Source organism: Lipophrys pholis, assembly GCF_963383615.2.
Source record: "Lipophrys pholis genome assembly, chromosome: 2".
Classification (NCBI taxonomy): Eukaryota; Metazoa; Chordata; class Actinopteri; order Blenniiformes; family Blenniidae; genus Lipophrys; species Lipophrys pholis.
In genome coordinates this window covers 34447492-34459197 of record NC_137636.1, presented here as the reverse complement: position 1 = coordinate 34459197, position 11706 = coordinate 34447492, and the positions used below count along the sequence as shown (strand labels likewise).

General features: G+C 45.5%; 1 protein-coding gene across 1 annotated transcript; it reads left to right on the top strand.

Moving 5' to 3' along the window:
* The first annotated feature begins 8969 nt into the window (after positions 1-8969).
* On the top strand, positions 8970-11706 carry LOC308128543 (hatching enzyme 1.2-like). Its single transcript, XM_080493564.1, has 8 exons — positions 8970-9055; positions 9386-9448; positions 9551-9706; positions 9939-10059; positions 10153-10331; positions 10965-11046; positions 11212-11336; positions 11498-11706. Coding segments are annotated over exons 1-8 (804 nt in total). The 5' UTR covers positions 8970-8979; the 3' UTR covers positions 11500-11706.

Here is an 11706-nt window from a genome sequence, read left to right as displayed (position 1 = left end):
GCTCAGTTCTCCTCCAGACGGACACACACACACACACACACACACACACACACACACACACACACACACACACACACACACACACACACACACACACACGCACACACACACACACACACACACACACACACACACACACACGCACACACACACACACACACACACACACAGAGGTAGTTTCTGCCATAGACATATACACTAGACACCTCACCGACTGGCAGGAACATACGTCAGTGCGTCCGCCATCTTGGGAGGGGCATTTGTCAGGACTTCAGCAACGATACTGCATCACTGCTCTGCTTTTGGTTGTACAAACATACAAAATAAGGACAATGGACAGCGTGGGATTACCTCCCACAGGTAGAAAAAACATATTTATTGTTGTTGTCGTTGTGTTTAGCTCATATAACATTAACTTGGGACATAGATGAGCTGGAGCCGTGGGAAATGCTCTCTATTCCCTGGCTTAAGCTCGCCCTCAAACAACAACAACAATATCAACGTCTATTCAGTTCATCTAACGGAGACTATTTTAGTTGCAGTGGGTAGAATCATACATTTCAAAAGAAATGAGTTGCTTTCAACTGAACTGTGGTCATATATGACAGCTGTCTGGTTGTGCTCAAACAGCTGTGAGCAACATGTCACACCTCACTCCTTTTAGACATACTGACATGTACACAAACATTATTATTATATATATTGATTAGGATAGCAGATCAATTGATTGCACGTTGCACAAGCAGTGAATTAATGTGATAACAGAGGACTCTGAACATGTAAATCTTTTTTTTTTCCCCACTAGGACCTCTCCTATGCACTGCCCACATGTCCTGATGCTTTGACAGCCAGACTCAGTGAAGCCATGGCCGAGGTGGAGAGTCTGAGAAGAGAGAAGAGGAATGAAAAGATGGAGAACGGAGGGCAAAGAGCACAGTGGGGGGTCTTCTGGAGGAACTGAGAGAGAAAAATCTAATAAATGAAGTGCTGAAAGAGAATATGTCATATAATATGGAATAATAGATAAATGTGTAACAATAAATAAATATGTAATGGGTGAATATCTAACAATTATTTTCTATGTAATATTAAAGGTAAATATGTAAAAATAAATGAAATTATAATAGGTAAATATGTTATTGTGTGTAAATATGTTAAAAAAAATCTAAATTTGTTCCACAAAAAAGTTATAACTTGTGCCCTAATGTACATCTTCATTGTACATAAATGTCACACTGTGTCTAAATAAACGCTTTTGTATATTTTTGTCATGGGCTCCATCATGTTGCTGCTCTAAAAAGAGAGTACAGCGTCCCAATGTCCCATCTGCAAACTTCTTCCATTTCCTCTCAATACTTTCTATAAGTATGCTACATTAAATAAATAAATAAATAAATGAAATAACTTTTAATTTAATAAATAAAAATTAAAGCAGTGATTCTTCACAGTCATGTAAATGTATATTTGAGTGGTTTTCTTCAGAAAACACATCACAGTCACATAGACTTGTTTAGGCTGGTCAGACTTGCCCCTCACAAGATGGCCGCTGCTCTGACGTATCGGCACGGTGGGCGGAGACAGGCTGCGCGGCGTCGAGTGTATAAAGCCCCGTTTAAACAACAACGAATTTGAGTGCAAAACTTTCTTCACTTTTGGGGGGTCCGTTTACACGATCAGTCCACGCGGATGTCAGGTTCTCTCCATTTTCTTCACGTTTATAGTGTATTGTTCTCTGCACACATCTGTGTAGTTTCGTAACAAAATCATGCAACAGCGCCCTCCAGTGGCCCGGCATACTAACTACATCGTTGTCTCTGTGTCCGCTGCTGCAGTAAACGCCCCCACTTTTATTTTTGCTGATTAGGTGTTGTCACGTGAAACGTTGTCGTGTAAACAGGGTCTCAGTCTATGGTTTCCGCACCATGCTTTGCAAGCTCACCTGACCCGCCCCCTTCTCCACTCTCAGCCAATCAACTTGCTCTAATGGTGCATTCAGGTGACACAAAAGAATCGGAACTAACAAATATCATCAATAAAACTTGTCATTGCAACAAGAACACAACTGCAGAGATGTTACACTAGTTTTGTAATTTTCCTGAGTAAAAGGATATATTGTGGCAGGAAGCCCCCCCTTTTATCAATCAATCAATCAATCAATCAATCAATCAATCAATCAATCAATCAATCAATCAATCAATGACTTAATTTGTCCCCGGGGGAAATTAAATGGTAGCTGAGAGCAGGCAGTGCAAATAAATAAATAGACAAATAATGCAACAACAGACAACAACTACATCACCGGGTAAGTAAAAACCAATAATTGTATAAATCTGATAATAAAACCGTGAGTCAGATATAAATACAACAAAGAATGAAGGTCAAAAGTTAAAATAGGTATAAACATGGTGCAGAAGGCAGGGATCAGCAGAGGTTTTTAATTTTTATGTTCAGACGATGGAGGGTGTCGGAGGCAGCTGCTGAAAGTAACTTAAAAAGTAACTCAGAATCTAACTTAGTTACTTTTAAAAACAAGTAATCAGCAAAGTAACTAAGGTACTTTTTAGTAACTAGTATTCAGTAATCGGATTGCTTTTTTCAAGGTAACTGTGGCAACACTGGTCTTGATGAATTTGGTCAAATTTGGGCTCAATGCCACGTAAGTATGAGAAAAATGTGTAATGAGAAATATTACAAAAACAATAGGGTCCTTGTGTGTGTATGTGTGTGTGTGTGTGTGTGTGTGTGTGTGTGTGTGTGTGTGTGTGTGTGTGTGTGTGTGTGTGTGTGTGTGTGTGTGTGCTGAACACTGAATATACGTTACGTTCCACAGATGTACACAACCTCTGTTGCTTGGTATCTATTTCTCTAAACTGTGGCTGGATTGCAGCGAGTCGTTTCCACACCGTCTTACAAGAACAGAAACTTTGCTTTGTTTTCAACTTGTTTTGTTGCAACATGATTTTTTTGTATTTCGTGATACTATCAGGTCCATCTCCACCCTCAGTCAGTGAGTTTCTTCTGATGAGCTGGAATGACGCCGCAATCAGTTTGTGGCACGAGACTGATTCAACTTCAATAGGGATAGGGAACTTTAAAGTAGGTGAAAGTTTTGAGTTTAGTCTTCTGATGAAAAACACAAACAGCTGGTTTCACAAGCCTGGCGCCTTGTTTAGTAATCAGGTATTCAACCTCAACGACGCCTGCCTTCTTACGCGAATCTGAGGGAAACTGCAGAGGAAGTTCTGAAGAAGAATCAGTCTGACCGACGGCATGTTGAAAACACACATATTTCAGATAATCAGGGATGTTTTCTGTTTCTCCTCCTCTTCCTCTGGTTCTGTTGGTTTCTCCTCCTCCTCTTCCTCTGGTTCTGTAGATTTCTCCTCCTCCTCCTCTGGTTCTACAGGCTTCTCTTCCTCCCTCTGGTTCTGCAGGTTTCTCTTCCTCCCTCTGGTTCTGCAGGTTTCTCCTCCTCCTCCTCTGGTTCTGTAGGTTTCTCTTCCTCCCCTCTGGTACTGTAGGTTTCTCCTCCTCCCCTCTGGTTCTGTAGGTTTCTCCTCCTCCCCTCTGGTTCTGTAGATTTCTCCTCCTCCTCCTCTGGTTCTACAGGCTTCTCTTCCTCCCTCTGGTTCTGCAGGTTTCTCTTCCTCCCTCTGGTTCTGCAGGTTTCTCTTCCTCCCCTCTGGTACTGTAGGTTTCTCTTCCTCCCCTCTGGTTCTGTAGGTTTCTCCACCTCTCCTCTGGTTCTGCAGGTTTCTCTTCCTCCCCTCTGGTTCTGTAGGTTTCTCCTCCTGCCCTCTGGTTCTGTAGGTTTCTCATCCCCTACTCTGGTACTGTAGGTTTCTCCTCCTCTTCCTCTGGTTCTGCAGGTTTCTCTTCCTCCCCTCTGGTTCTGTAGGTTTCTCCTCCTGCCCTCTGGTTCTGTAGGTTTCTCATCCTCCTCCTCTGGTTCTGTAGGTTTATCCTCCTCTTCCTCTGATTCTGCAGGTTTCTCTTCTCCCCTCTGGTTCTGTAGGTTTCTCCTCCTCCCCTCTGGTTCTGTAGGTTTCCCACCCCCCCTCTGGTTCTGCAGGTTTCTCCTCCTCTCCTCTGGTTCTGCAGGTTTCTCCTCCTCTTCCTCTGGTTCTGTAGGTCAGTGATTTTCAACTAGTGTGCCGTGAGAGATCGTCAGGTGTGCCGTGGGAAATTATCTAATATCACCTAATTAACCATTGTCGTGTGTCTGTGCTGTAATAAAGTGTGGCAGATAATGTAATACTCTTCTATTTCAGTGGGTGGCAGCAGAGGGCGATACATGCCTGTAAAGACAATAGAGTTAGCGCTGCGCGACACGTGACAGTGACAGTGACAGTGACAGTTTGGGATCACAGCAAGACGAGGCGAGCAAGTGACAGTGATGGAGAAGTTTTTGAGAAGGGGAAATGCAAATGAACAGGGTCCTGGACAAAATTCTGACCCAGATGAAGGCCCTAGTATGAGTGGTCGACAAAAGAAAAAAGACAAGATGGTGAGCTCGAGGCAATACAGCAAAAGCTATCTTTCATTTGGATTTCCTTTCACCGGGGATGCGACAGCACCGACTCCGCTGTGCTTGGTGTGTGGTGAGAAGCTATCCAATAGCGCCATGGTGCCAAGCAAGCTCAAACGCCATCTCCAAACGAAACACCCTTCCGTTCAAAACAAGCCGATGGACTATTTTGTACGCTTACGTACAAACAACGAGAAACAGGCAACTTTTCTGAGAAAAACCACAAAGGTAAACGAGAGAGCCCTCAAAGCTAGCTACCTTGTTGCTGAACTCGTAGCTAAATCAAAAAAGTCGCACACTGTGGCAGAAACATTAATCCTGCCAGCTTGTAAAGCCATTGTAAATGAGATGCTCGGCCCTGACGCGGCCAAAGAGATAGCTAAAGTGCCTCTCTCAGATAACACAATTGCCAGACGTATTGATGGCATGTCTGCGGACATCGAAACTGTTGTTTTGGAAAAGATGCGCATCAGTAAGAAATTTGCTTTGCAACTTGATGAGTCGATGGATATTAGTGGACATTGTCAGCTCTTGGCCAACGTGCGTTTTGTGGATGGAGAAGCCATTAGAGAAAACTTCCTATTTTGGCAAGGCACTGCCAGAAAAATCAACAGGAGAGGAAATATTCCGGGTCACGTCGGAATATCTTGACAAAAGCGGGCTTACGTGGGAGAACTGCACACAGTTGTCTGCACTGATGGAGCCGCAGCCACGGTCGGGCGCATCAAAGGCTTCGTAAGTAGAGTCAAAGAAAGAAACCCAGATGTGATTGTTACGCACTGTTTTTTGCACCGTGAGGCCCTCGTTGCAAAGACCTTACCAGCAGATCTAGCTCCTGTGTTGGATGATGTTGTGTGCATAGTGAACTTTGTGAAGACGCGACCCTTTGAAATGTCGCTTATTTGCGTCTTTGTGTGAGGAAATGGGAGCGGTCCGGTGGCTGTCACGCGGCAAAGTGCTGGCCCGTGTGCACGAGCTGCGAGAGGAACTTAAAGTATTTCTGACGAATGAGAGGTCTGATTACTCAAAGCTGCTTGCAAGTAATGAGTGGTGTGCAAAGCTGGCATACCTGGCTGATATATTTCATCATCTGAATGAACTAAACACACGGATGCAAGGCCGAAATGAAAACCTGCTGACAAGCACTGATAAAATGAATGGATTCCGTTTAAAGGTGCAGCTCTGGCAAGAACATGTGCAGCGTGGCAACCTGGAGATGTTCCCACTCACCGAGAAACTGCATGATGGCAACACTGCTGCAATGTGCCAGGTGATTGGCACACATTTGAAAACTCTTGAGGAGAAGTTGTCATTTTATTTCTCTTCAGCCTTCACAGAATGCCTTGACTGGGTTAGGGACCCGTTGACTGGGTTAGGGACCCGTACAGCTCAGCACCCCTTGCTGGGAAAGGACATGACTTTAAAGGAGCAAGAGGAACCCATTGAACTGAAACAAGATCGTGGTTTAAAGCTAAACTTTGCTGATCTTCCTTTGGACAGTTTTTGGTTATCTGTTGCCAAGGAGTTCCCCATTCTGGCCAACAAAGCCATTTTGATATTGCTGCCGTTTTCAACCACCATGTGAGCTGAGCTTCTCAAGCTTGACTGCGATAAAAACTAAAAACAGAGAGAGACTGAGAGCTGTTGAGGAAGAGCTTCGTGTGTGTCTTTCTACCATTCCTGCCAGGATATCCATTTTGTGTTCATCGAAACAGGCCCAGGTTTCACACTGAGTATAAATACATTTAGAAACTATATCATTAACTATATGTATTATATGTACTGTGTTAGAGTGTCATTTTGGTTGGTGGTGTGCCCCAGGATTTTGTAAATGTAAAAAATGTGCCGCGGCTCAAAAAAGGTTGAAAATCACTGCTGTAGGTTTCTCCTCCTCCTCCTCTGATTCTGCAGGTTTCTCTTCCAATCATCTGGTTCTGTAGATATCGCCACCTCCTCCTCTGGTTCTGCCAGTTTCTCTTCCTCCCCTCTGGTTCTGTAGGTTTCTTTTCCTCTCCTCTGGTTCTGTAGGTTTCTCCTCCTCTTTCTCTGGTTCTGCAGGTTTCTGCTCCTCTTCCTCTGGTTCTGCAAGCTTCTCCCCCTCCCCTCTGGTTCTGCAGGATTTGGGTTTTTCTCTGGTTGATCAACACAATTCAAAATGAGTTCACTGTAATGAGCTGAACATGAGTGGCTGCTCCAGCCTGAATATCTTGTTGGGATTTATGGTCGGTTATTAACATTAAATTACTGTAAGTAATAGATTACTGAAAGTAATAAATCACTGGAAGTAATTTATGAAAAATTGAAATCATTAATGGAAGTAAACGGTCATTTACTCATTAACAACCCCTGAAGTAATTGAGTAATTACTTAAAATAAATAAATAAATAAATAAATTATCAAAAATAATTTATTAATAAAAAAAATTGTAATTTGCATAAATTTGTTATTTATGTATTACTAATAAATTGGGGCACCACCAGATAAACTGGAAATAGCTAATACCAAAATATCAGTCTCGTTTGTAAAAAGTTTATTTAAGTTAGTTAATATTTCTGCATAAAATATAACAATCTTAACTAAAATGGAAGGTGTGAGATTCGAGCACAGACTGTTACAAACCAGTGAATTATCAACAATAAATACACAATAATCACCAAGAAGCGTACAATTCAGCTAACAGGCGTTTATTAATAAAAATGCATTAATTCATAAATAATTCTAGATAAATAATTCTGAAATCATTTCATAAATCAACACATTCAAATAGCAAACGACATCTAACATGGAGATCTAATCTATTAAACAGCAAACACTATGTACAAAGAGTGTGTGTGTGTGTGTGTGTGTGTGTGTGTGTGTGTGTGTGTGTGTGTGTGTGTGTGTGTGTGTGTGTGTGTGTGTGTGTGTGTGTGTGTGTGTGTGTGTGTGACCTTATCTGATCTGATAAGGGGGGCGCATGGCTGCGAGCAGATCACAGGCAGATCCGGGTTAGTAGGAGGAGGGGGGTGAATGAGAGAGAAAGACAGAGAATTCTGGCGACGCTCGGTTCTGAACCCTGGTTCCTCCACACAGAACTTCCAGTGGACTGGAGCTCACTTGGACCTCTGGTTCTGAGTTGGAAAACCCGATTCCTGGACTTGGTTGGTGCGCGTGAACGCACGTACACAAACATACGAGATGCTGCGGCCTTCTGAGCGGCACATTGAAACACATTGCTTGTTAGCTTCACGCTAATCTAACAATATATCTTCTACCTATTCTGCCCAGACAAAAGCTCTCACCGTCCGGTTCTGCTGTTGTTGGACAGCACCGTCCGTGGTGCTGTTGGTTCTGTGAGGCTGTGGTAACTGGTTGTTACCGGGTCTGAATTCAGCGTCCTGAATCCAGAGGTCTGGCTTCAGCTGCAGGAGTGGACAGCGAGGCAGATGATTTTGGAGAGGAGACGCTGGCTCTGGTCTCCAGAATCCCCCCAAAAAAAGGAAAAATAGAGGAAACAGAAGAAGTAGTCCAAACTGGGTCCTGCTCGTCCAGCGGGCTGGTGTTGGTGTTTCTTTTGTTCCTACTTGATGCTCTCTATACCATCCTGAGGCAGAGACGTGTGTCTCCCTTGATGGTCAGATTGTGAAGCAGAGAGAGTTGGTAGGAAAAGTTTCACCAAGCTTGAATTTCGGACACCTGTGGTGTTCAGGTCGGGTTCGAACATCCCCATTGGTCGTCAGCCTGGGGGGGTTGTAAAACTTCCTCGGTCTCTGGCTCGCTCCCCTGCTGCTTTATGGCCTGTTCATTGTTGCTGGTGATTCTCCTCTGGGGGAGAATCTCTGGAGGAGTTCAGTGGAATCTTCAGCCCAACACTCTCAACTAGAATAGTGTCAAGTAAAGTCGCCACGTTGGAAGTGCAGAGATGAAACTTCATAGACGTTTGTGAACGTGTGTCTTCATGTCCTGACGGACTGGGGCCTGTACCCTGCAGGAAAATGTGATCAACAAAACAGACATGGAAACGTTCAGAGAAGCAGAATGACTTGAAACAGTCAGGCTCATCTCTACAATTTACACAGTAGGTTAGTAACTTTGAATTGATCCTGGATTATCTGACAGTGGCACAGAGTTCGTCGGTCGCTCTACTGTTGTGGGAAATAGTCCAGTGGAAGTATTTACACACCCAACAACTGGTTATTTCCCACCAGCACATCAGTTCTTGCTCGTTGTGAAGCACATGTGAGCGATAAGGCAGCAGGTTCTGCTGATTCTCTGCTTTTCTTCAACCTCAGATAATCCAGATTTGGGCGGACTGATGCAGGTGAAGCTATATAAACACTGAAGTCCAGCGTCTGCTAAACTTGTGCACAAAGACTTGAAGGTGAGTGGAGCTGCAGGTGTGGAGAAGTCTGGTGTCTGTCACTGCTCGGTGCCTGGCTCTGATTCCTGTCTGGTTCTGCAGGTCTGCTGCCATGGCTGTAATCTGCAGGTTGTGGGCTGTCTCTCTGCTGCTGCTGCTGGCTGTCAGCTGTTGGGCTGATAGTGAGGTGGGGTCCCAGTGGGACAGGCGCTCTTTCTACATCTCCCATGTCTTCTCACTGCACCCCACTCTACATCACACTCTGAGTGGGACAGTCAGTCCTGTTAGGTTTTGTGCCGTAGTGTCTTCAGTGTGTCCTCAACATTACAGCTTGTCAGTGTGACTGAAGACGTGTGTTAACTTGATGAGTGTGTGTGTGATTTCCTAAGAAGTGGTAACGTGTGTCTTTCTGCCCCCTGGTGGCCGGCTCAAGGTGCAGGCAGGTATGTAGTGTGCGGATCAGAGTGTCATGAGGCTGTGCTCTGAGCTGAAACGCTCCTGTTGTTCTTGTCACTGAGCAGAGGATGGTGCAGAGGAGCTTTCCGTCTCTGAACTTCTGGAGAGAGCCAACAGGAATCTGGGTGAGTGGGAGCTGCTGACTCCACTGCCACCCTCCAGGCTGAGTGGCTGCTCTCCTCGGAGCAGCACGTCTGAGTGGCTGTTTGCTGTTTGCTGTGTTTCAGTGCGTTCTGTGGACGAGCCCACCCTGATAGAAGGAGACATCGCCATCGATGGTGACGCTGAGAGGAACGCTGATCCCTGCACCAGCAGAGGCTGCATGTGGGGCAGGTGGACTGATGGGAAGGTCTACATTCCGTACTACATCACCAACCACTTCTGTGAGTTCCGGCTTGACTCGGAAACGTGTAGACGTGATTCTACGTAGACAGAGGCCTGTTGCTGCTCGCTCTGACAATGAAATGACAGCAAGTGTAGAGAGAAACTCCAGGAGATGAGCAAAGCCCTGAATGAAGCCACATCAGAGCTTTGAGCTGCTGTTCTCTGATCATGAGCAGCATTGAAAGTTTCTGGATGGCAGGAAGCTCAACGTTGCTGTTGTCACTGTTCCAGCCTCTCGTGAGAAGGCCATCATCACTCGTGGGCTGGAGTCCTTCTCCTCCTTCTCCTGCATTCGCTTCAGGCCCAGCAGAAGCAGCGACCGCGACTGGCTGAGCATCGAGTCCCAGAATGGGTGAGAAGCTGAGACTGTGGAGGAGCAGGAGCTCCAAGCTGTGATCCAGCCTTCATGCTTCAGTGTCTCCATCTTCTCTGTGCTCCTCTCCAGCTGTTACTCCTACGTTGGTCGTCGCGGTGGAAAGCAGGTGGTGTCTCTGGCTCGTAGTGGATGTCTTTACCACGGCACCGTGCAGCACGAGCTGCTGCACGCTCTGGGATTCAACCACGAGCAGACCCGCAATGACAGGGACAACCACATCAGAGTCCTGCTGCAGAACGTTCAGTCTGGTAAATGAAGCACGTACACATCCACAGCCGCTCACCAGAGAAGCAGCAAAGTGGTCTGCACACAGTCCTGTTCAGAGCAGATTGGTTCCTCCTGAAGTCTTGACGGACCTTTAAAGAAACACAGTGTAGATGAAAGTCCAGGCCCTGGCAGGAACAGGAACATTCACACCACCATCACAGCTGGTAGGATCTCCTTCTGTTAAACTGTCTGCATGACACTGAGGAGGGAGTGTTGAAACAGTGATTGATGTGGAGCTGATGAAGAAGCTGGAAATCTGTCCTGAACTGAAGCCTGCTCTTCTTTTAGTGTGATCCAGCTGATTGTAGGATCTTCCTATCATTGTGAAGCAGAATTCACCAAGCGTTGGATTGTTCACCCACTGATAGGGAACATGAGCTGGGGTTAGACCGTTGTGAGACGGATTAGTTTGACCCTACTGATGTTGTGTTGTTGCATCAGGTCTGATTTTAGGAACAGACGTCTCGAGGGATTCCTTCAAGCTGCACTTTACTCTGTAATCTCTTGGAGCTGAAACAGTGGGAGGAGTTCAGATGATCCAGTGTGACCAGCACAGCGCCAGGAGGAGCAGATCAGAACAGCAGCAGACTTTCATGTTTGATTCTCATTTGCAGGAATGGAGCACAACTTCAGGAAGATCGCCACCCTCAACCAGGGCACTTCCTACGATTACAACTCTGTCATGCAGTACCACAAGTGAGTGTGTGTGTGTGTGTGTGTGTGTGTGTGTGTGTGTGTGTGTGTGTGTGTGTGTGTGTGTGTGTGTGTGTGTGTGTGTGTGTGTGTGTGTGTGTGTGTGTGTGTGTGTGTGTGTGTGTGTGTGTGTGTGTGTTCAGTCTAAGCTCTCTTTATCCTTGGTAGGTACGCCTTCTCCAAGAACAACCAGCCCACCATGCTTCCTATCCCCAACTCCAACGTCTCTTTTGGCAACGCTAAGGAGATGAGCCGCGCTGACATCGCCAGACTCAACACACTCTACAAGTGTTGTGAGTGCACACACACACACACACACACACACACACACACACACACACACACACACACACACACACACACACACACACACACACACACACACACACACACACACACACACACACACACACACACACACACACAGCTCTGACCTACTGTTTCTGGGTTCCAGAGGAGCGGTGTTGGGTGCTTGGATGTGCTGCAGAGGAAGAGGAAACAACAGATTGTTTCTCTGACAACAAGATGACTCATCATTGTTGCATCACCTTGATGGGAAACTGGCAGCCTGATATAAATCTACATCCTACCAGAAGACTTGGAGCTTCCTTCCTAGAGAACCAAAAAGGACTCACTTGTTTAATAAAAGCAGTGTCACTACTA